Raw genomic sequence first — 25,781 nt, 5'->3', positions numbered from 1 at the left:
TGAGGAAACCTTGCATGCCTAAACATTTGTTAAAAACATTTATTGAGGGCATGCAAAGTCCCCAACCCGCACTTGGCCAGCGTGGTGGACTTAAGGCCTAACCCCTCTCTCATTACGGGAGGAGACCCTTGCCCAACAGTGGGACATTAATGGGTTAAAATTTATTTATTTATTTATATTTTTAGACATTAGAGGAGCTCGTGGCTTAGTTAACGACAGCCGCGCGGATCGATCTCTTAAGCTACGCTTGCCGAGGTTGTTCTGTGGATGGGTGATGGGTGACCATGACAATCTAACACATATCGAGTTCCTCCGTGTTTCGAAAGGCACGTTAAATTGTGGCTGTCAATTTCGAAGATCTTTGACAGTCGTTAACAGTAGTCAGAAGCTTGAAAGTCTGACAACCAGTCTTACCGAAGGGTATCGTGTTATATCCCAGGTAACTGGGTTCAACTGGGTTGTGGAGGTCAGATAGGCAGTCGCTACATGTAAAACACAGGTATTCAGCTGCATCCGCTTAGACTGGAAGCCGACTCCAACATAGTTTGGAAGAAAGGCTAAGCCATGATGACTAGCTTTTACAACAGTACACTTTATGTCTATTAAAAGATTGTTTATGTGAATATTCCCTGACCAAGCGAAAGAAGACTCTTTAACCAAATATAGTGCTTTTCTCTTCCAACATTTAGCGTGTTTAGACATTTTTATATCTAGATGGAAAATCGGGGTCAGATCATGTAAATCAATATTTATTTTAATATTGTAAGTATCTGTTTCTTATGCCTTTCTTAATGTTTTTTATTATGCATCAAGTATAAACAGAAATTTTAATGTGCTTTAAAATTTATACTGGAGTCGGGACTACCTCACTAGTATAAAAAGACAACTTTATTTACATAACCGTTGTAATAAAAGCGAAACTAGAAACTTATCTTCTTTATTTGCTCAGTAATAAAGCTATAAATTAGAATCAAAATAAAACAAAAATATTATCATGTTGCTAATTGAGTAGCGACTTGATGTTATAATCATTAAAAAATTTGTTGTGTCAATATTGGAATAGAGTGTAATGCAGTGTTTGGAAATTTATTTCAGGTGTTCCTGTTTTCCTTTATAACTGAGTACTTACAAAGCCTACTCAGTTTATTCTTAGTAAAGATAATACCGGACACAATAACTAATGTCTACAACAACCCTATTCTTCAGATAATAGTCGCACAAAGGAGAAAAATTAATTACTAACAACCGGGATCGGTATTCTGCGTCTCAAATCTTTAACTCGCGGTACACCTCGGCTTCGACCGGTTAAAAAAGTAATTCTACAAAAAAACCTTTATAATTTTTTACACATGAACCTTACTATTGAATTATTCAAAATCCGTTGCGTAGTTTTATAGATGTAAACATACATAGGGGCAGACTGCGACAAGTGACTTTCATTTTTTTTTATTCTTTTATTTTAAGGGTCTAAGTGACTCTCATTTATACTATGTAGTGATACACACATTAGGAGGAGTGACGTAAATGCATAAGATGTATCGTTTATTTACATTTGGCAACGGAGATATTTTTCTTACGTAGGGTTGCCATCCCTTCGGGTTTCCCCGGATTTGTCCTAGTTTAGAGGGCATCCGGGGAGCGTCCGGGGAAGGTTTCATTTGTAGATGGGGTTTTTAAAAATCAATAAATAAAAAAATAAGTTTGGGCCGCCCGCATACACGCACTATGTTCGCACACTACGATCAACCGACGAACCAAGTATATTCACTGTTCTCTTTCTCCGTTCTCACTCCTTCCGTCGCGGTTGCTCTTTGCAATCGGGGTTTTCACGCGTCTTGTCCGGTTTTCCAAATTTTAGAGATGGCAACCTTATTCTTACGGGATATCTATACTAATATTATAAAGCTGATGAGTTTGTTTATTTGTTTGAACGCGCTAATCTCATGAACCACTGGTGCGAATCGAAAAATTATTTTACTGTTGGATCGCTTATTTATTGAGGAAGGCTATATAACATCACGCCAAGACCAGGAGTAGAGTACCAGTAAAAAATGGTGCAAAAACGAGGTAAAATATGACCCATTCCCTATTACGTGACGCAAGCGAAGTTGCGCGGATCAGCTATTTCTAATAACATCAAGAGTCTGAACGGATTTTTATTAAAAAAATATATATATATTGTACCTATTCGTTATGTAGGAGTGTTTGTTTACACTGGTAAATTGGTTAAGTGTTACTGTATTTATTTTCTTTCAATCTGGACATCATTTGCTACAACGATGAAGGCAAACTTTTTGTAGAAATAATCAAACAGTTCTTAGATGTAGGTATACGTAACAAAACGTGGCCAGCGTAAAGGACTTAAGACGTAAGGTTTTCTTTCGAAAAAAGCTGATCTTCCATGCCCAGCATTAGGACTGACGTTGATTAGATTTACTTATTTTTAGTATAATTGTATAGAGTCACATTACTGAGAGTAATAAATTTAAAAAGGTTAATAAAAATCCGTACTAACAAAATAATATCGATTTAATCCGTTTGGGATTTACACTAATTACGCTTCAAACTTAGTCTTCTTTTCACATTCTTCTGCCAACTTCTCCTTTTTGGTCTTTAAACTCTGATATATTTCTTCCAAGCCTTTCTTCTTCGTTTCTGGCACGACTAAGATGGCATACAAAGCTGTGATGAGACAGACTCCACCGAATGAGTAGAAAGCCACATGGATCCCTATGGTACTGACGATGGGCTTGAAGAACAGCATTTGAAGGAAGGCAGACGTTGATGCTGATGCCATGGCTGTTGCCATCACTGTGCCACGGTACTGGAAACAATAAAAAAAATGCTAGAAGTTATTTTACAAAAACTACTCCCATATTGATATATTGTTTTTGTGTAAAGAGTTATAGAGACTTTAAGGTCCTTAGATTTCCGTGGCGCAGTGGTTAAGGTGGTCGCCACGCCACTACCAGCGCGTCGAGAGGTCGCAGGTTCGATCGACCACACGGAACAAATATTTATGCAGTTCACAAACAGTTGCTTCTTGTCTGGTCGTACTTTGTGTCGTCCCCGCTGTAAAGTCCCCGCGACACAAGAGCAATATTAAGTGCGAGAATTTTCTTTTAAATTTAGGTCATGTAGTATTTAGACCCAAAGAGTCACACAGACATGTATCGCCAAAAAGACGGATGAAGAGGTTGTCGGAATTTCTTTTAAGTGCGACTTCTTGTTAGTCGCTATAAACATATGTACCTCAAGCAATCAGATCAAGAATCAGCATGAGATCTTATCAAACGAAATAACGCGCCTTCGATGTCTCCAACAAATGTCGTAGAATTATTTTTTGCCTCGTTTATTTTTCCCTGGCTCGATAAATACACTAACAAGGTAAACAAAGTGTTTCTAAAGCCGACAAAAGTATTCACAAAAATAACTATATTTTCATGTTTTTTTGTTATTAAGCCCACAATTCTTTCGTACTTCTGGGGTCTTATTTTGATAAAATCATCATAGCCCTTAGCTAGCGGTTACCGGTCGGTAAACGATCTGTGGGTTAAGCAAACCTTGGCGCGGTCATTCCATAGATGGGCGACCGCATGGTGGTATTTAAATAGGGAGTCTCTGTGCTTCGAAGGGCACGTAAAAAGTAAACAATCCTTATAAGAAGAAGAAGAAGAAGAATCAATATCATCATTGGCCTGTGTCGTTGCTGATGTTTGTTGATGACGGTGATTTCATCATCATCTTTGAATTTTCTTTGAATTACTATTTATATTACATGTTACTTAGTGTGATAGTAAAAGTTATAACTCCGGTTTAAAATCCGATAGTAACTTTAATTAACATTTTAGAAACTTTCTCCTAAATTGCAGAAAGGGTTTTTGGTAAGTGGTTTTGTTCAGTTAATTATCGTATTTTTTTTATAAAGTATTAATGTGATGGATATGTTGACTTTACTAATACCCGGTTTCTGACTAGATTTAGCGGTAGTTTATCTATTCAATAGCGTTAAAACTCATATAAAAAAAGGCTATTGAATAGATAAACTACCGCTAAATGTAGTCAGAAACCGCGGGTAAGAGGTGCAGAAAATATCCTCGTCATACGGGTGACTGGAACAGATATTATTTGAGGTCGTTAACACACACAAGCAGGTTTGATTACGCATAACCCGTTTTAAAACTGTACTGCAGTTTATTATCTCATGTCGCATTCAGTTCAATAAATATTGCTTTAGTTGATTAGTTTATGTTTTCATTCTTCGATCGTGTAGATAATATGACTCCAATTTAGATGTATTATTAAGGTATTATTGACAGTTACCTTAAATTGCATTTTAGTTTAAGAATTGAACCTAGGATCTCAACCGACACGAAGCATAAGACTATCAGAACAAATTTTAGATTATATTTGTTTGCAAAATATTATAATGGCTAAATATTAAACGCGATTGAAAAGAAAACTCGGAAGACTATAACGATCGCGTTTAAGACCGTTGCATTATAATATTTTTTAGTTTACTTACTGAATAAAAATTTGAATTGACAACATTCCACCAAGGGACCAAGTTTTTACAAAACATCCCTAGCACAGAGACGCTCAGTTCAAATATCGTTGCGGTCATTCATCTACGTAATGTTCGCGCTAAAGTTTGCTTATCCCAAAGATCGTTTACCGACCGGTAAGCGCAACTAGCTATAATGAGCACTTTAATAAAAAGCTAGCAATAGACTAATAAAATACTGTGATGTGAAACAAGATAGGTAACGATAGTAGTTTAGAAGACGTCACATCACCGCAATTATAATTACTGCGGTCGTTGTTAGAGCCAAGGACAATGTAGTAACTAAACTATTAATAACGGAAATTACTGAATAGATTCCGAGAACTACTAATATCGTAAATGCGAAAGTTTGTGTGTTTGCAATACTTTTACTTAAATTAGGATATACTGAATGGGTTTGGCATACAGATGGAAATGAAATAAAATTAAAAAATGATTTACTGTTCTAACTCACTTAAAACTAACTAAAGAATAAAAATTAAAAGTCTGAAATAATTCGTAGAATGCTTTTGATTTAAATAATAGTCTGGAATAAATGCTTTCTAAAAATCAAAAAATTCCCAAGCTGATAAAATAATAGGCAGAAAGAATGGCATTGAGTTTCTTGCTCGTTCTTCTTATAAGGCTCTACCTTCTTGCCGATATAGTGGGACATTCAGTAATTGTAACAATTACCGTGTGAATAAATAATAATAATAAATAACAACATTTGACCTAAATGTATAAATGATTTGGTTTTGAATTCTGATTGTCATTTTATTCTGATTGTGCTTCATTTGTCAATAGATCTAGGTATAGTATTTCTAATCGTATTATGACGTGGCTTAGCGACTGTTATCTTAATTGACAACAACGATGACCGACTTTTTACGTGCGGTCCGAATCACGGAGACGACCGGTTCAAATACCAGAAAGCGGTCACCGATCTATGGACTGACCGTGCCACGGTTTGCTTTACCCACAGATTGTTTACCGACCGAGCGCAACTGGCTATGGGCACCTTAGTAACCTCACTGTTTACCTTAAACGAGAATATTTCTCCAGTAATAATGACAGACATGGGTTGTAGACCGTAGGAGTCGCAGAAGATGCACAAACACAGTGTTGCGATAGGCAGCCAGGCTGGTGCGTGGATGTTGTAGGCTCGTGCTAGGAACCAAGACGCGAGGGCCACCATACTCAGTCCAGATACCAGGGATGTGATGAAGAGGAGCGTCTGTAAGTGGAATTAATAGTTTAAATTTTTCGTCTTCTTCACATCGTCGTTCTTCTTTCTAGCGATGCAATATTTGACTATAGATTGGCATTAAAGACGTCACATGAATATCCAGTTACATATTAATTAAAGATCACTGTAGCTCAATTCTCTACTACTATCGACTACCTACAACCGGCCTGTCATCGAAAAATTTTTTACTAAAATCTGATCAGCGCCTCTGACGGCCGTCGTAGAAACTCTTTTGGCAGTACATTCTAAATGTCAAAATGCCGATAGCTAGCCGGTTGTCGGTAGTCGATAATGGTAGACAATTGAGGTACTGCTAGCAGTTGCGTAATTGACGTAAGATTTTGAGTTGTATACAAATTGTCAAAGCTTTACGTATACGAGACAAAACGAAAATATCTTTGGAGGTAATAGAGCTTCGGTCCATTTCATAAATGACTATGAATAAGGACAAATAGATATATAATTTCGTTAAAAAAATACAAATTTCCTTAAGATTTTGAATTTTGATTGCTCAATCTACAAAATGTTATTTACATCTGAAAAATATCTCTGACTTCACCTTTCTACCAGCCTTCTCCACAGTACCAAACGTTAATGCTGACCCCACAACTTGCACAGCTCCCAACATCATAGCCTGCTGGTTAGGAGTCAGTACCAGACCAGTTCCTTCCGAAGCCATCGTGAATATTTCACCAGCATAGTTCGTTACTGGGATTGCACCGCAGAATTCTCTTGCTAATGCTACGGCTAAAGCTATTTTGAAGGCTCTGAACAGGATTTTGTCTGATACTGCAAAATAATAGCATAAGTATAATATATTGGTATAAGTTCTGTCAGACAACTTGAACACAAAAATCGTTGTACCTAGTAGATAGCAAAGACCTATACTCTTATCGTCGTGCCATGGAATTCTTTCCAAAGCGAATCTAAAAATTATTAACTACGTTGCAGCAGAATTGTATATTGTATAACAGATAAACACGTATGTATTTAAAAATAAACAAATATAAATATCATTGGACATTTCATACACGGTCATTTGATTTCAAACTAAGCAGAGCTTGTACTAATCAAATAACTGATAAACATACTTGTATACTTCTAAATTCTAAGTAAATACATTAACAATCAGGCTTAGAACAAATACTCGTGCTCATCACACGAAGATTTGTCCCGGGATTTGAACCCATCGCACTTGGCGTTACGGTTATTGCAGCGAGGTGACCATGTTTGTCACTGCGAAAAATATGCTGGTAAATAATTAGGCTGGTCTTCGAAAGCTCCGACGTGGGACGCCGTGGTCGTTATCATTGTTCCTATTTGTTACGCAAAATTTATTAGAATGTTTAAATAAATACTGCGGACATAGATGGCACTACATTATCTATTTATAAAACAAATAAAACAAGCCTAATTTATAATTTGTTTGATGTGCCAGGTGTTTTAAAGTTCATCCGGCTTCTGTATTTGTTATAACTGACATTGGTTTGATAAGATAATTTGTTGTAAGCTTATTACATATTATTTTGAATATACGCTGAAAAAATACTGCTAGACTCGAGTTTAGAACATTTTTCCTGTTACACCAGAACTAGGCAACGTTAATGTTTCACTGTACCGCGATTCTCTATCACTATCGACAACCGACAACCGGCTAGCTATTGAGAAATTTTGTAAGACAATCAGTTCAGCGCCTCTAGCGGGCGCCGTAGAAACTATTTTGACAGCACATTTTAAATGTCAAACTCTCGATACTCGATGGTTCCAATTGTAGAGAATTGTACTACTGGATTTCTGATTTTTAATTTGGAAATGTGTTATAGTACTTTTTCTGTAGTAAAAAAATTAATCTACATTGGTTTATAGTCTTAGAACATAAAGCGAGATTATTGTCTCGATAAGCTTCAATTGTTACTACCAAATATACGAAAATTCACTAAAACATATCCTCCCACCACGGATGGAACTTGAAACTTAATCATTGTCATTTGTATCCTTTTCCTTCTACATTATAATGCTATTAAATTAGGTATACTTACAAATAGCTTTCAATGCGAATTTATTGCTGTCTTCGTCATTCGTCTGTTCTTTCTTTATTTGATCGAGTTCATTCAGAACTGTGATGTCATCTTCTCGTCTACATCTGAGCCACGCTAAGGCTTTTGCAGCTTTCTGTAAACGCGAATTTTATTAGATCGTGGGGTCTTATCTTATCTTAGAGGTGGGGCTGACACTTCGCTCAGTATTACGTGAAGAAAATGGAAAATACGTTTCGGTTAGTAGTCATTCAAATAATTTGGACCATAATCTAGTTTAATGGTGACAATGAGCTACAAATACTACTTGATACTAATTGTGCACGATGGAATTATATTTAGACATAAAATTCTTATTATAGGAAAGGAATCCTCCACACTAATGTAGCACGATTCTCTACAGTCGGTACTGTCGAGTATCAAAAGTTTGACATTTAAAATGGACTGCTAAAATAGTTTCTACTTCACCCGTTAGAGGCGCTGATCAGATTTTCATATAACAATTTTTGAAGACTAGTCGGTTGTCAATAATGGTGGAGCATCGAGCTACTGTTGTCATGTCAATGACACTTATCTATGCAAAATCCAAAAATACATTAAACACAAAGCAAAATGATGCAATGTTATAACGTTTTATGGTATTTAGTAACTCATAAATTAATTCTTTAAACAAATGTTTGAGTTGGTTATCTGTTAAAATGTATATGTAAACAAGCAACAAATGTATTAAGTATTACTAAGCAGCCACCAGGCATTCATTCACTTGAACTCAAGGAGTATCAGCCAAGCCCTTCTTCCAAACTATGTGTGAGTCGGCTTCCAGGCCTTCCAGTCTCAATGGATGCAGCTGAATATCAAAATTTTACATGAAGCGACTGCCAGGTCCCAGGTAACTGGGTTGGGTGGAGCTCTTTACTAGACTTTTAAGCTTCTGATTACTGTTAACGACTGTCATAGGTCCTCGAAAATGACAGCCGGGACCCACAATTTAACGTGCCTTCCGAAACTCGGAGGAACTCGATGTGTATAAGATGGTCACCCATCCACAGAACAACCTCGGCAAGCATAGCTTAACCTCAGATATCGATCCTCGCGGCTGTTGTCATTGTTATATGAGCTTAAACGCTTTTGAATAGATAAACTACCGCTAAATATAAGGGGCTGATGATCGTTTACCAATCCGTGAGTTCAAATAGATATGAGCAACTCAATATCTTAAATCTTAAACAAATATTTAATCTTTAACTCCCATTTACATTCTCTGTGACATAGAGCAATTAATGTATAACTTATTATTCTATTATGATACAAATAAACTAATTCTACTACTTATCATTTCAATAGTATTGTCAATATAATAAAGTATGGAAAAGTCATACAACAGAACTTCTAAATGCGTAACGATGACGAAAAGGTAACATTGTATTATTTTATTACTGCAACTGTAAATTATTTGTTGTTAAAAGTAAATATTTGATACTTCTAAAAGTAGAAGTTGTAAAGTCGTAATGATTATAGTCCAATAACTTAGTACAGTGAGGCGTCCATAGTCAGTTGCGCTCACCGGTCTGACAACGATCTGTGGGTGAAGCAACCGTTGGCGCGGTCATTCTATAGATGGGTGACCGCATAGTGGTATTTGAGCTTGGCGTCTCCGTGCTTCGGAGGGCACGTAAAAGTCGGTCCCGGTTGTTGTCTACTAAGATAACAGTCGTTAAGCCACGTCAAAGGCCTTTGGGCGGCTTGAACAACTTCAGTCAACACAAGGTTGACCACTAACCATACGATAAGAAGAAAGACTTAGTACAATAGCGCAATTCTGTATAATCTGTATTGTCAAGCATCGAGATCTTGACATTTAAAATGTACTGCCAAAATAGTTTCTACGACGCCCGTTAGTGGCGCTGATCAAATTTTCATACAAATCGGACAACAAGCTGATTTCTCGATAACAAGTCGGTTGTCGGTAGGCGATAATAGTAGAGAATCGAGCCTTGTATGCAAGGTAATTCAGAATTTAGAACATCTGTGAACTGAAGGCTAATCCACCTTATTTAGCTTGTTTCCATACAGCCAGCTTATTTCGGTAAAAATGGAAATGAATGGGAATGAGCCACCTACAGGCCCAGTTACGCTCACAGGTCGGCAAACGAACTGCGGGTTCAGCAACCTTTGGCACGTTCATCCCATAGACGGGTTACCACATAGTAGTATTAAACCTGAGCATCTTCGTGCTTCGGATGGGACGTTAAATGTAAGGTTCAGTAGTTTTGAAACATCAGCTGCTAAATAAGCTATGTCAAAGGCCTTTCCGGAGGCTTTAATAATTTTGATACTAGGATGAAACAATCAAAAAAATACTTTTACAAACATACAAACAACAGACCCAAAACTACTATTTGTGGGTAGCACAAATAATTTTTTCGTGAAGGAAACGACCTCCCGAAGCAAAGGTAGTGGCGTGGCAACCACCTTAACCACTGCGCCACGGAGGTTGTCAAACCTAATTGATACTTATCCAGAGATGTAAAATTGGCTTTATACAGAGCATTTACCTCCAATTCACCTTTCTTCACTAAATAAGAAGGCGACTCCGGCATCATAGTGAACAGCATCAGGTGTATGGCAGGCAGAGATAAGCAAACCCACAGTATAGTGCGATAGCTCAATATATCACCTATTATATAGAGGAACAAGTTGCCAGTTGTGTGGAATATGATCACCTGAAAAAAATAAGTTATTATAACTAAAGTATTTCTTTATTCGGAAAATTGAGAATTCTCTTTATGTGGCGACTAGATGTTGTACAGATAATGTACATTTATGTCAGAGAAAATTTTATAAAAATCAGTAGCGCGATCCTCTACAGTACAGTCTACAGAGTATCATTGATCAGATTTTCATACAAAATTTTTCAATAGCTAGCCAGTTGACAATAATAGTCGGAAATCACCCCTTTAATCTCAGAGGTCAGTTTAGGTAAAAGTGAATTCTAGTAATAATAATACATGGTCAAGTAAAAACTCTTGACCAGTACCTCCAGCAGGCGCCTAAGAAACTGCATTTGCATCTGCTTGCTAGGAAAAAATACATAGTCTAGTCATTATAGTAATTTCACCTCGGAATTCGAGATACCCAGCTGTAAATCTGTAAATACTTGTATCCTAAAAGTTGTCTCAAAATCTACATGTGGTAGGGTGTACGCAACTATAAAATTTCAAGGTCAAAGGTCACAAAAACCGGTTTTTTGCGCTTTTTTTGTACATATCTCATTTCCTATGGAACGTTTGCTATTTGTATTCATTATTAATATTGTACAGTATAAAATTATCTACAAATTTTGTTTGAAAACATTTTTTTCACGGTGAACCGTTTTCGAAATAGAGGGCGGAATAATATATATATAATCATTGATTTATCGATAGTTCATCAACTATATATGGCGCATTTTCAACCGGAGGCACCGGTTGACCTGAAATGATCCTGTGACCGCGTGCTCTCCGCCCTCTATTTCGAAAACGGTTCACCGTAAGAAAATGTTTTCAAACAAAATTTGTAGAGAATTTAATACTGTACAATATTAACAATGAATACAAATAGCAAACATTCCATAGGAAATGAGATATTTACAAAAAAATCGGTTTTTGTGACTTTTGACCTTGAAATTTTATAGTTGCGTACACCCTACCATATGTAGGTTTTGAGACAACTTTTAGGATGTCAATGTACAAGTATTTACAGATTTACAGCTGGGTATCTCGAATTCCGAGATTCTTACCTAATTTAAGCTTAAATGACTGGACTAACAATCTTATAATGAGTTCCAAAAAAGTTTTTGTTTTTAATAATGTAAAATAAAAATTACACTTACTAAGGATCCCAGCATCCCCCTTATGGAGTTTTCGCTGATCTCCTTGGTGTACAGTGGACATGTGACGTAAGATCCTGCCATCAGCATACCGACCAGTGCCCGCGCCAGGACAAACGCCCACGGCTCCATGGATGACAGTTTGATAACCCAGCAACCCTGGAGAATAAAATGGATAAGATTTCACTTAATAACTAAAACACGGAGTAATTGAATAAGGATGGTGATGTCAAAGCTATCGAAATTTTATTTATGTTAATGAATGTTGATATAAAATCCATGTTTAAATAAGATTTTTTACGGATTAATTCAGTTTATGCTGACACAAATTAATATCACAAAATATTTGGCGTTTGGACGATGAGAGTTAAATTATTGAACTGATGATAATGGTATGCTCTTGTTGGAAACAGATAGGGGTAGGCGAACATAATAGTATGCAATAAATGTACTGATATAAAGTAATTCCTAATTGTAAAATACTCACAAAACCCATTGATGATAAGAAGAACATAGTGAATTTTCTTCCAAACTTGTCACTGAGTATTGCCATTAGGAAATCTGCAGGAACACACACCAAGTAGGCTATTGCTCCCATCCATGACACCTGCAAACCGTAATTATTATATATGTATTACTAGCGGCCCGGCTCGACTCTTATCCTTCAAATGACATAAAAAATAAGTAACTTATTTTGGTGTAGTTGTTAATTTTTAATAATACATAACACATATTATTATATAGATGTATTTTGGTAGTGTGAAATAGCATGCCTGAAAAATCTTTGACTACTTATTCAATCGGTGTTTGGACTTTGTGTAGCAGAGAAACTAACAGCTACAGAAAATGTTTCATAAATGCTTAAGAAGCTACTCTTTTTTTTACTTGCGCCTTAATTCATAATATTAAATCAAAATCAAATCATTTATTCATTTAGGTCAAATGCTGACACTTATGATAGTTAATGATACAGAGAGTGAATTTACCACCAGTTCAGAAGGCAGGGCCATTTTATGGGAACTCACCTCGTTATCTGTGAGTGGGACACCTCGTGGTGAGTTTTCTGATTGCAGCAGAAGCGTCATGGGTGACATCCATCCTACACTTGCACCGTACGCAAATACAGGTAAATTAACTGAAAAAGACGAAATTTCACGGTTATTAATCTACGTAAACAAAACCTCAAAATACTGTCTTAATTTGGGTAATTTACTATACATAATTTTTGAACAAATGATAGGTATTTAAATATTAAGCACTTTTAAGAATTTTTGATTTGTCGTTAAACATAGTGGGTAAAATATTACGTTTGTTTATTTCTTAAGAGAAGAAAGAAAAAAAATCTGTATTTTGACTTATTGGACTGGTATAATAATATATCTAAACATGATACTTACTGAGTAAAGCACATATTATTTGATTCACCTTACTTCCTTCTCCAAATAAAAAATAAAATTTCTTCATGTTAATACACACACTTTTTTTCAAGAACTGTATAAAAAAGACTTGAAATTCCCAACAAAACAATACCTTCAATTTTATTATACCACCGAAATTTTCATTAAAAATTAAATATGTTCACATGTTCACTCAAAATTTGTAGGAAATGTTTGCCAGAGAGCGCAACTATTACTCGACTGAAACTCATTAGTGAAAAGCTTTCATAATATACACAATAACATGTAAAGTCCCGTATCTACTGTGTTGTAGCATTGCCAACTATTATTAGAGCGAAAAAGGTGTCCGTCGTCATATATTTATCATGTGCCAAAACTGTCGAGATACAGGTCGCCTTATGCCCGCATTTCAAAATTTTAAACGTCTGCATCAGCACTTTTGCAAAGAGTGCATGTCTTATATCTTTGTATTTTGAAGTTTTGCTCATAATTAACTGCGATAGTCAAATAAAAAAAAAACATTCATCATGAACTATTAATCGGAAACCTTTTGGAATAAATACCCCTTATACCGTGCGGTAAATAATTTGACTCGTCCCAAAACTGTCTCCGCATTTCTAACTGCTGTAACAGCAAATACAAAGCTTTTGCAAAAATTTGGCGGCACAGCCCGGTTTGCTTTTGCTTTGTTTATAAAAAGGAACCAACTTCCTCACACGGGGTATCATCATTAGATTTCATACTTCCTAATTTTTTTTGTATGTTTTAGGGTCAAGTCTCAACATCTTTTTAATAGATTTTTCATATAATTGCTCTCACTTCATCTAGCAGATTCTAGCTAGTTCACAAGCTATGAAACTGGTTCATAATCTACTTACCTGTAAAAATGATAAAGTATGTATTCACACCTTTACAATCAACAATAGAGAATGTGGTACGATCGCATTGTTTAGTCAAGTTAAATATTTAAACCTTACAATGATATTTAATTGATATAGATATGAGATAATAAATGGAAATTATCGCTTATTTACTAAAACGAGAAGCTAGAAGTATATCTTTCATTTGTTTAGAATTATAATTATTTATTTCCACAATGGTTAATGAAATTATGATAATAACGTTTTTAATAATTTATGTTATACCTGAAAAATTATGAGAAATATTTCTGTTCTTAAAAACAGTGATTTCGAAATTGATCGTTATTATAGATCAAACAAGCTTTCCACAGCGGCTTCGCCCGCGTAGAATTACACCCTTTTAGGGCAGGAATTTCCGTGAAACCTTTTCTTGGTGATCCTTTACATTTCTTAAGGAATCTTCACACCGAATTACAACTTTCTAAGCTCAGTAGTTTCGACTTTGCGTTGGTCATCAGTCAGTCATTCATTCAGCGGCGAAAAAATATCAAAATCACTCATACTTTGCTATACAGGTATCATTATTCACTTAATAATACATGTATATGTAACTCAAAGTATCACGCCTTATTCCCGTGGAGTACTATAATCAGTATCTATGCAGTAATCATCATAATGTTGGAATAATATTAGCGATCGTAACATTTGCGTAGGACTCATAGATTATGACGTGAGGTGATGTAATGTCATATCTCAAGAGTAAACATGGCCGTCGGAAGAAGCCGCTGTTGTACAAGCAATAACATAATTATACGAAAGCTCTTTACATAATTAGAAAAAATTCTATAACATTTTCTTGTAAAATCGCTGCCATATTTTATCTTACTCTAGTATTGAGCCTCATCAACACTTATATCCAGTTTCACTTAACATTCAGAATACTATTAGAAATCTGAGCAATTTTTTGTTAGTTTCTTTAGTGGTTATAAAAGTTAATATATTTATTCTTCGGTAGTGAGGCCAAACGACATTCCAATATAGCATCTCCGCCCGCTAATTACACGGTTTCTTTCCAATGGTACCTTCCGCTTGGATAGTTCGCACGTCAAAGATATACTTACGGTTTTAACAAAAGTTAAGTTCATTCGAAAGGTTGTGGCTTGAGCAGTAGACTCCAGGTTGATCACTCAATACAAAAATAAGAAAAAGTAAAAGGACTAACAAAGATGATATCTAAAAAACAAAAGAATTGCAGAAACTACGCTTTAGAAGTTTTGTACGACAATATTCTTGACAAAGACATTCAGTCAATGCTCTATCCTTTAAACATTATGCAAACTGTTTTCTTTTGCCCCAAATATTTGATAAGAGACAACTTTATCACTATGAATAATAGGTGGAGTCACTTTTATTCTCTTTGTGGCACGATTTTGTTCATCCTCACGTTTCTGTACCGTATCTACGATTTGTCTATCTTAGGTAAAATGCAAAGCAACTTCTTGTATCTAACCACCTACTTTGACTTTCATTTGTTTTGCGCAGGCTTTATCGTTAACTTCCTTGTAAATTTCACTCAGATCAAAAGAAATGTTGATTTCGTTCTTAAAATTCAAGACGTTCACAGATTTTTGAACAACAACAAAGAATTTCGTCGATTCGTCATCGGAAACTGGATCAGTGTTGCTACAATTTTCGGCATTTATATTTGTATTCTCGTCATTGCATGTGGTTTTTATGCCAAAATACACGCGTTTATTCTCTTTTATACTATCACTTTGGTTTCTTTTGACGCCAATATGGTGTATGCTATCAGAATTATCATGTTGTTGAAAAGTAAAATCATTTTGTGGAACAATGAGGCTGTCAATTCAGGGAACAATCATAGTGATGGCCAGAAAGTGCGTTGCAAGCAAATGTTCAAAGCTTATATTAATATCTTGAAATGTTATAAAATGTATAGAAAGACATTTCAATATCTGGTGAGTTAACTATTATAAAAATAAGTTTTTTTTAAATTCCACTGAAGATAACGTCAAAGTTATGTTTCAGTTTTTATTAGTATTTACTGCTTTGTTTGATTGTTATTTGATTAGTCATTATACTTTTGACTAGGCAACCAGCTGAAACATAAAACAGTAATGATAATTAATTACTTACTAGGAATCTTCTGAACAGAACTTTATTTTTGATTAATTGTCTTTTTTCAGATATTATACCACACAGTTGAAACATTTTCTCACGCGTTAATTCATATACAAATTGTGATTGAGATTTGCAAACTATCTCTAGTACAACTGGATATAAATGGTGATGTATGTATTCAAATGTTTTGCAACGCTTATCTTTAAAAAAATAGGTAGCCTATGTGTCATAATATATGATGGTTTGGTATTATTACACCAACTCCATCCTAATTTCTTCAGTAGTTTTTGCCAAACATAGATTACTCTTTATCACAAAGTTTTTGCAGCGACAGTACCTTTAAAGCATTTTTTTTGTTTCAGCACGAGTCAGCAATCAAGGCATACAGTATATTTACTTGGTTGCTAAAGAACCTGGCCTTGCAAATGATATTAAGTTCTTACTGTGAGTCTTTTTACGTTGCTATCAACCGGGCACAGGATTCCAGTGCTATCTTCTTAAGCACGAATTGTTCAAGTAAGTATAGGACATTAATGTTTTTAAACTCTCGCGACTAGTACACATAATATTATAATGCAACGGGTCTTATACGCGATTGAAAATTTAAAGGTTAGGATACCTTATTTGCTGCCCGACGTTTCGATAGCATTACAACGACCGTGGTCACGAGCTGACTGATGTGGCTGCTAAGCGTCGTCTTCTTGCGGCGCGAGTTTCGACGCCTACCCTCACTTGGTTTTCACTTAGTGTACATTGTTCGGAATTGTCGGTACTTCGACACACAACACTAACGACGTCTTTACACTGGCGCGTTACGTCATGCCGGCGACGGCTGCACTTGCTGATGACAGGATTCCACGTAGATGATAAACGGTATCCCTCTTCACGGTTGAAATTGGTATGTTTTTTGATTTCAACCGCTTCTCGTACTATCCTGGAGTAATAGTGACGATCTGTGGAGAGGACCCGGGGTTGATGTAGCTCGATCCAGTGATTGGTTCCTGCTTCCAACAAGTGCTCAGCTATCGCGGATTTGTTGACTTGCCGGTTCTTGACAGCTGCGATATGTTCCTTGACCCTTTCAGCTATTGTTCTTTTGGTCTGTCCGATGTATGAACTACCGCAGCTGCAATCCACCTTGTAAACGCCAGGTGTCTGAAGAGGAATTACATCCTTTGGCGTGCGCAAATGGTTAGCTACTTTGGAGAACGGACTATATACAGTCTTTATGGAGTATTTCTTCAGTACTGTTCCAACTTTATCCGTTACTCCTTTTATGTAGGGCATAAAAGCTGGTACTCTGCTAACACCAGTTTGACATTCTTGCCTCTTCAGACGTCGTTCGGTTCTCCTGTATCCGTTTCGCTTAAGTACCTCCTGAACGTGTGAGAGTTCACCGTCTAGGTGTTCAGGGTCACAAAGGTCGTATGCTCTAGTTGTCAGCGAAGCCACCACGGATTGCAGGTGTCGCGGATGATGATGCGAATTCGCGTGGAGATATCTATCGGTGTGTGTCGGTTTTCGGTAAACAGTGTGGCCCAAGGTACCATCTGTTCTCACCTTTACTTCGACATCGAGAAAGGCCAACGATCTGTCTGTCTCCATTTCATATGTGAAGTTGATGTTAGTATGAATGGAGTTCAGGGTGTTCAACAGCCGTTCTACGTCCTGTTTATCTCCTCTCATGATACAATACACATCGTCGACATATCTTTTCCATAGCTTCACATTTGATGCCTGCATATCTATGGATTGCTCAAAATGTTCCATCCAGATGTTGGCCATAACCGGTGCCACTGGGCTACCCATGGCCACTCCGTCGATCTGGAGGTAGTATTGTCCACGATAGAGAAAGTAGTTACCTTCTAAACAGTTCTTCAGTAAAACAATGTACACTAAGTGAAAACCAAGTGAGGGTAGGCGTCGAAACTCGCGCCGCAAGAAGACGACGCTTAGCAGCCACATCAGTCAGCTCGTGACCACGGTCGTTGTAATGCGATCGAAACGTCGGGCAGCAAATAAGGTATCCTAACCTTTAAATTTTCAATCGCGTATAAGACCCGTTGCATTATAATATTAAGTATAGGACATTTTTGTTTATAACATTTTTTTTCCTTGATTAAATATTGATTGAATATTTTTTTATGATTTAAAAAGAAATTATTTCAAGGTGCAAGAAGTTTCTTAGATAACGAATGCTGTCAAATTTCTGTAGCGATTAATGTTATTTGAATGTCCCTATGCTCATTCTAGTCTTATTCTTTTGTTCTATCATAGAAAACAATTTGACGTCCTTAGGACTATATTTATGACAAAAACATTTTGTTAAATTGTCAGTTTGAATACACCAACTAAATACATACTCGTTTCGCCATTTACAATGCTTGCCCAATTTGAATGTCATAAGGTGCGATCCTGAAGTATACCTACTAGACACGTTACCAAACTTACAAATGATTTGACATAAAAATATCATTCTGTAAGCCATCTGAATCGAACTCGGAACGTCGTTGTCAGCAGCCAAAAACACAACCTCTCAACAACACTGAGGTGAGGAACAAGTTATATGTCATCTCATTTGTTATTTTCTAAATTGTCAGAAGCAAAAAGAAGATTATGCCGAAACATCCAGCGCATTCACAAGACTTCGTTCAGCAAGTTAAGCGCTTGCGGCTTGTTTTACATCGACGCCAGACTCCCTCGGCTACTGATGGGATTACTAACTAACTACACTATAGTATTATTACAGTTTGCTTTCTTAAGCAGTGATTAGATTCAAAAAGATTTAAATGTAATGAAATAGTCGGTTGAAATGTTACCCTCTTATTCATAAAAATATACGAAGTTATAAAGTGTTTTGTTTCTTTCACTCCTAAGCGAAATGAAAAAGAGAGACCATATTATAGTAGTTCCTTAACTAAAATAGGTTTATGGTGTGTTTATGAATAAGGTTAATTTTTTTAGGTCTTAGCTAGTCTTGAAATAATATCCTAATTCTCTTATTTCTATTTTTAGCGATCTGTCGCCACATATTTGTTGAGTTAGGTTTTACTTTTTACTTCCAAGAAAATAGTTTTGAATTCGTGTACTTTGTTACTAAATATTATTACATTCCAATAATAATTAAATGTCTTACAGTGTAAATAAGACGGTGAGTAATTTTAGAATTAAAAGTAATTGCACTTATGTAACAAATTAATTTTCTTAATGGTGAATACCCATTAGAGCTCTGAGTAATGAAGGACACATTTATTTTTATATTTTATAGTGTTTGAATATTATGAGATCGCTCAGTCCGAAATCTTAGTAGAAAGTATTTTATGCTAGGTTTGCAGCGGTCCGAGGTATACAAGATTCAGATTTTAGAACCTTATCTTATCAAGCTGACAATGTCCTGTTTCGTACATTTACATTATTTCAGAAATACACAAATTTATTTATAACAATCTAGATATAATGTGTATATCAAAGCTCTCTTCTAAATATGTTCTTCTATTTTTTTTTTGTGCCATTCTGCCTCGTTTGAAGTTTGTTGTACAGAACTTAAGTGTCTGGGAAACACTATGTTATAATGTAGGTACGAATATAAATTGTTTTTTTTTCTGTCTTAACAAATAAATAAAATAGTTTATTCAAAATTCGTTTTATTAAAACTACCTCATGTGTTTTCAACCTTACATGAAAAACTAATCGAACTTTATAAGTCATAATACGCAAACAGTATCGACAAGAAATTGAAGCTTTTATTTAAATTAATGCATTGTTGACGTGTTCGTATCCAAAAACCCTTTCCCAAGGGCTTCAAATATAAAATGAAATTCATCAAAACCAAAAGTGTCTTGCATCAAAAATTTTATGTTGAAGTTTTGTTAAACAATTATGTTCACGATGACATTCAAGCAATGCTTAGACCTTTAAACTTAATGCAGAATTTTATCTTCTGCCCCAAATATTGTATCAAAGATAATTTCATTACTTACAACAATCTTACGACTAATTTTATTTCGTTGTGTGTGGTCTTTGTTTTCTTAGCAATCAGTGTCTATAGGGACATTATTCTGATCTACATATCTGGCTATCAAGATTACTTCGGTGCCTTTCATTATACCCAATCGATTTTAAGTTTCGGCTTCTACTTCACCGGGTTTGTCATTAACTTTGCAATTAACATCATCAACAGTAAGAACAATATTGATTTTGTCCTTATCTTTCAAGAGATTCATCATCACTTCAATGATGAAAGATCTTTCAAGTACTATGTTATTGGAAACTGGATTTGCGTGTGGCTACTTTTCTTATATTATGTTTTCACTACCTGTTACGTGTATTGGGTCTTTCGCGCTTCTATAGTTGTTATAACTCATGCTAATATGTTGATTTGTTTTGACATAAATATGTTATATGCTATCAGATTAATGATAGTTCTAAAAGACAAACTGGTTTTGTGGAACAAACAAGAATTGAATGCTCAGGATATAGAAAATGATATTGCAAAGAAAATGCTGGAGACTTATGTTAAAATATTGAGATGTTATCAAATTTATCAAAAGTGTTTTCGGTATTTCGTAAGTTTGACTGCATCTATTAATAACGCTTCTCTAAAATATTTGCATTTCATATATTGCTTGCCTTCAATTGACACATATAAATAATTTTGAATTATTGTCTGAGCCTCATATTTTGTTTAATATTTTGGAGATGCTAGTATTTTTTTTATATTTCCAGGTTGTCCATCATATGGTTCAAACATTTATCCACGCATTAATACATGTTCAAATTATTATACAATTTTTCACAATTAGCATACATTACACGACATATGTAAGTATGATTAATTCCAAAATTATATCTCTATGTATATTTTCTTTTCTGTCTAGAACGCGCTCGGACTTGTCCTAAAACAAATTGTCGCTTTGTCTTCTTCCGTAATTTCGTTTATTTCTTGGCAAACCTTTTACCCTTACTTATCTAACTGAAAATATTGTTAGTATTGTATTGGTCGAACAAAGAAATGTCTATCAACTTAATGCAATCTTTCATCAAATCTTTTTGTCACTTTGACGTGTTTCGTAGCGACAAATATATTTTTGAGCATAACTTAAAATTTTATACCATTTCTGCATTCGGCCATTAGTATATTGTTTTTACCTCCCCCTTATCCTAATCTCCTACTTCTTTTAACCTAAATATACCACTGATAGATGATTTTGTGAACATTTTAGAAGGAAGTGGTTTTGGAGGCTTCATCAATATGCCTTTGGGTACTCAAGAATATTTTATTGGAGACATTTTTGTGCATGCAATGTGAGAAATTTTATTCTGCTTTGAAAGAGGCTCAGGATATATGTATTCTTATATTGAAATCTTCTTATCCGGGTAAGTGGTGACCATTGTTTACTAATTAAATACATTTATAGTATAACAAGTCATAATTTTTTTTATATATTTTTGACTGTGCTAAGAAATTAGAAGGGATGGGATAGGTATGTTTCAATTACATACAATACATGACGATAATTAAAACGTTCTTTTTTTATGATGACTTGAATTACGATGTAAGATTTTAAGATCAGTTTCACATAAACGTAAATAAGCAACGATGTAATTTTAGCCTATTCGATTTTTTTATTGGAATTTCACTCAGTCACAACTAAATCTTAATCTTTATGTCACTCACATTACATGTAATTCTGTTTTCGTAATGTGTATTTCTTGTTGGGGATCCATAATAAGTAAATAAATAAATCTAAATGCAAGATTCTTAACTTTTTTTGTTGCAGATAATAACAAAAAAGTATGGAAGAATATCCAAAGGCTTCACAAAGTTTCATTTCGTAAAATGACAGTATGTGGACCGTTTCGCATTGAAGCCATGATGATGATGAAAATGATGGGACTATTCTCTAGTTACATTATCGTCTTATTACAATTTGCACTACTGTAGAAAAGTTTTTGATTATTGTATTTGAAAAGTCGGTTTTTGACTATGTTATCGTAAAAAATCGAACTTCAACATGGATAATTTTTACAATATTTAATTTAATAACTATTTTATCATTGTAAAAACACTGTAAATTAAACCAAACCACGGGTAATTCTTTATAATATTTTATTGAATAGTATTATTTATAATGGAAGTTTCCAATTTTTAAATAGTGCGTCGTGGAATCAAGGCTTAATCCTTCTTTCTTGTAGACCTTTGTCCGACAGTGAAACAATAATGAGTTATGTTTTTTATTTGGATTTGGCAAAATGAAACGCATGTTAGTCTTAAACATTAATATTATTATATTTTACCGGACTTTATTTAGTATCAGTCATATACAAACAAAATAAGTATTATATAGAACCATCACTGTCGTAGCAAATCCAACACAAGTTTTTTAGTAACGAAAATTTAAAACCATTAGGATTCGTTAGATAATATGTTTTTAGGCCTGTGCTACAACAGGTAAAATATCCTTAAAACATTCTTGATGCTCAAGCTTTATACTTCACTGGACAGCAAACTGCAGTAGCACGATAAAATGAGTAGTAAGTATTTGCAACAATGTGACACACAATTCAGCGTCAATGTTGAACATTCCGCAAACATTCATCTTAGCGAACGAGTCTTTATTCAACTTTAATATCGTCTTGCATACGAGTCGGACGTTTTCTGTAAATAAAAAAAATGGCTTTAAATATCTTAAGACAAGGTACCGATCATTACATTAGAAATTCAGCAGATCTTGTAAAATGTTAACTAAGTAACTGATAAACATAGTTTTAAATAGATACTTATACAGATAAATCAACAACCAGGTTCAGAACACTCAGTATTTGTGGGATTCGAAGCAACCACACGCGGTACGGTAACTGCAGCGAGGTGATCACGTTAACCACTGCACCAAACGTGCAGTTGACACGAGAGTAATACAATACAATCCTTTCCTTCTAATCAAATCAATAATTAAGTAATATCAAAAAGTTTTCAACCGATTTCAATAAGAAGGAGGAAGTTTTCAATTTGTCTGTATTTTCTTGTTGGTTACCTCTAATCACCTATTTCATTGAAATTTGACCTATATTTGATGAGGTCTTAATATCATCAATGCATACGTATACAAATATGATGGTCAATGATCATATTGGTTACGGGGCCTTACTTAAAGTAATATATTGCTTTTAAGTGGTTTTTTTCGGTGATAATTATATTAGTATCAAAATACTGGGAAATATAAACTAGTACAGTATTTTGAACGACTGTTTTGTAGGTATGTAATCATTTCACAACATGATGTAAGAGGAAAGAACAAATCAAGTCTTAAAATTTTATCGCAAACGCAGTTAAGTACTTTATTTAAATTTCTAAAATTAGAACCAATGTTGCTTGACACAAAGCTTAAATTTTAAGCCATGATGTCTCAATATCCATGAAGTAAGATCTACCAGTTTCCTTGATTGCAAGATGGTGAAATGAACATTTAAAGGATCGATGATTAATATCAAAGATTCCATCATTTTTTTATTCTATAGTTACCTAACAATTAAATAAGAAATCGATGGAAAGTTATTGGCAAAAAAAAGATTCAGTTTTATAAAAGTAAACAGTATCGACTTCCGACAACTGGCTATCGAGAAATGTTGTATGAAGATCAGCGCCTCTAGCGGACGACGTAGGAACTATTTCTGCAGGACCTTATAAAATGTCAAACTCTCGATACTCGACAGTAGAGAATCGTGCTATGGGAAATTGAACCAGTTTCTTAAGTGTTTTTACATTGGGCGTCAAAAATATGTCTAACTATCCGGACCAATAGCAACAATGAAATTTATATCTTCATACAAATAAAACAAAGTACTATTGAAAATGTGACAGCGTATACAAATTATCATTAATTATTGCACATACATATTTGCCCCAGAAGTTTTACATACAATAAATTTACCTGATGGTGGTCAATATTTAATGTGGTGAAAAAGTAACTAAAGTAAAAATCTTATCATTGTCATCTAGAATAGCTCTAAAACTATAAATTTTAGTAACTATTATGACGAGGAAAAGGTCTTTTCGCATTATAGTACACAAAAAAGCTTGACATTTGGGTACCTTACCAGCTCACTGAAAGAAACCTGGAAAAAACCGTGTAAGTACTCATTTGTGATTCTTGAATCCAAAGAGATTTTATTATAAGTTCATTCATACTATAATGCGAAAAGACTTTTTCCCCGACCTAGTATTTGTCATATACAAACCTTTACAGTCGGGGCTCATCAATTTCATCAAACACGCATTGTCGGCATCTTCAATAGCAATATAAAACCTCTCACAAACCATACCGCTCCAGAACATTTGTGAAACATCTTTGGTCACCCAGAGACCAGTCGATATGATAACAGGCAGAGAATTGTGCTTAAAATGAAAATACTTTTTATCTATACTAATATTATGAAGCTGAAGAGTTTGTTTGTTTATTTTCTCAGGTCCGATTTGAAAAAATCTGTGTTAGGTATTCCATTTATCGAGGAAGGCTATAGGCTATATATCATCAAGCTACGACCGATAGGAGCAGAGTAGCAGTAAAAAATGTTATAAAAACAGGGAACATTTTCACCCATTCTCTCTTATGTGGCGCAAGCGAAGTTGCGCGAGTCAGTTTGTTCTTCATAAAAGCCATAATATCAAGAAAGAACAATCGCTGCAAAAGGTACGGAATTAAGATATAGTAAAATGTTTTGTATACTAGAAACTACCTAAGGTCGTCTCTGAAGAAATAAAACAAAATTTCTATTTGGTTCAATCAAATGATTGAAAAATATTAGACACGTATTTTTTTCATAAAATAACAGCCAAAAGTGACTATGTTGAATAGCAATAAAGTTAGGGAGTAGCAGCATGCAACTCAATATATCGCCGAAATTATATGATTGAACAAAAAGAAAAAAATACGCGCATAATATTTTTCTACTATCTGCTAACTGAAACTAAACAAATTTAAGATTGTCAACATTGCTAAAGTGACTCTTGTAAAATGAATAAAAAAAAAGTATATTTACTTTAAAAGATCCCATTTTCAATAACTCGAAATGCATTTCAATGTAACACAATGTTCGGAAAACCGTGCTTATGACATGGTTCAGAAACTGAAATGAATTTGTTTCATTATTATTAGCTATGTAGCTATGTAATTTCGTTTCTACTTATCTGAAATATTCAATGATCTCACCAAAACTTGAAATATCTTCTTATATAAATCATAAGCCTCTAAAATATTACGATATATTTCAAGCATATTCGTAAAGTACTCAACCTCATTTTCATTTGTCATGAAAAGATTGTTCCATTCAGTTAGGTATTTAGTCAATAACAACAAAAGGCAAGAGGCATAAGTTAGATTCATATCAATTGATGCAAACATCATATCGATCACAGAATCATAAACATCGAAATAATTATTTGGAGAATTATAATATCCTATACATAAAAATATATTTGATATTAAAGTCACGAAACTGGCAATCCAATTGAAAATACAGATGAATGTAATATTTTTGCTGCTAAAATTTACAGATTCATGAATATTTTGAAGTTTGAGAATCAAAAGGACATTGTTAGGACTGTGAATAATATTTTGGATGACAGTGGAGATCAGGCTGATGGAATAGAATAAGTATAAAACAATAGTGATGTAGAGGATGATTGA

At 34.7% G+C, this 25,781-nt stretch overlaps 3 protein-coding genes across 3 annotated transcripts; 2 read left to right on the top strand and 1 right to left on the bottom strand.

Annotated features, from left to right (window-relative positions):
• Window positions 1-2,511: 2,511 nt before the first annotated feature.
• Window positions 2,512-13,338, bottom strand: LOC142982501 (facilitated trehalose transporter Tret1-like). The gene is made up of 9 exons (XM_076128978.1): window positions 13,094-13,338; window positions 12,722-12,831; window positions 12,184-12,303; window positions 11,700-11,855; window positions 10,384-10,551; window positions 7,832-7,964; window positions 6,352-6,581; window positions 5,586-5,780; window positions 2,512-2,824 (listed from the first exon to the last, which is right to left on the bottom strand). Exons 1-9 carry the CDS (start codon window positions 13,158-13,160, stop codon window positions 2,555-2,557), a joined length of 1,449 nt encoding a protein of 482 aa, XP_075985093.1. The 5' UTR covers window positions 13,161-13,338; the 3' UTR covers window positions 2,512-2,554.
• A 641-nt stretch (window positions 13,339-13,979) lies between these two features.
• Window positions 13,980-18,868, top strand: LOC142982817 (uncharacterized). The gene is made up of 5 exons (XM_076129501.1): window positions 13,980-13,987; window positions 15,578-15,851; window positions 16,155-16,265; window positions 16,458-16,611; window positions 18,696-18,868. Exons 1-5 carry the CDS (start codon window positions 13,980-13,982, stop codon window positions 18,866-18,868), a joined length of 720 nt encoding a protein of 239 aa, XP_075985616.1.
• Window positions 18,869-19,222: 354 nt separating this feature from the next.
• LOC142982816 (uncharacterized) lies at window positions 19,223-21,458 on the top strand (the record flags this gene model as incomplete). The annotated part of the gene is made up of 3 exons (XM_076129500.1): window positions 19,223-19,246; window positions 20,313-20,426; window positions 21,318-21,458. Coding segments are annotated over exons 1-3 (279 nt in total), but the record flags the coding sequence as incomplete, so codon positions are not given.
• Between the last annotated feature and the right edge of the window lie 4,323 nt (window positions 21,459-25,781).

This window comes from Anticarsia gemmatalis, chromosome 22, assembly GCF_050436995.1.
Source record: "Anticarsia gemmatalis isolate Benzon Research Colony breed Stoneville strain chromosome 22, ilAntGemm2 primary, whole genome shotgun sequence".
Classification (NCBI taxonomy): domain Eukaryota; kingdom Metazoa; phylum Arthropoda; class Insecta; order Lepidoptera; family Erebidae; genus Anticarsia; species Anticarsia gemmatalis.
This window is presented reverse-complemented; position numbering and strand designations above follow the sequence as displayed.

Excerpts from the sequence above, each read along its gene's own strand:
- LOC142982501 (XM_076128978.1), bottom strand. The coding sequence starts at position 13,160 with ATGAAGAAATTTTATTTTTTATTTGGAGAAGGAAGTAAGGTGAATCAA. Across the intron at positions 12,832-13,093 it reads AATAATATGTGCTTTACTCA|TTAATTTACCTGTATTTGCG; the intron begins GTAAGTATCATG and ends CGTCTTTTTCAG. Across the intron at positions 11,856-12,183 it reads TCTTATCATCAATGGGTTTT|GGTTGCTGGGTTATCAAACT; the intron begins GTGAGTATTTTA and ends TTTATTCTCCAG.
- LOC142982817 (XM_076129501.1), top strand. Across the intron at positions 16,266-16,457 it reads AACTGGATATAAATGGTGAT|CACGAGTCAGCAATCAAGGC; the intron begins GTATGTATTCAA and ends TTTTTGTTTCAG. Across the intron at positions 16,612-18,695 it reads CTTAAGCACGAATTGTTCAA|AAGCAAAAAGAAGATTATGC; the intron begins GTAAGTATAGGA and ends CTAAATTGTCAG.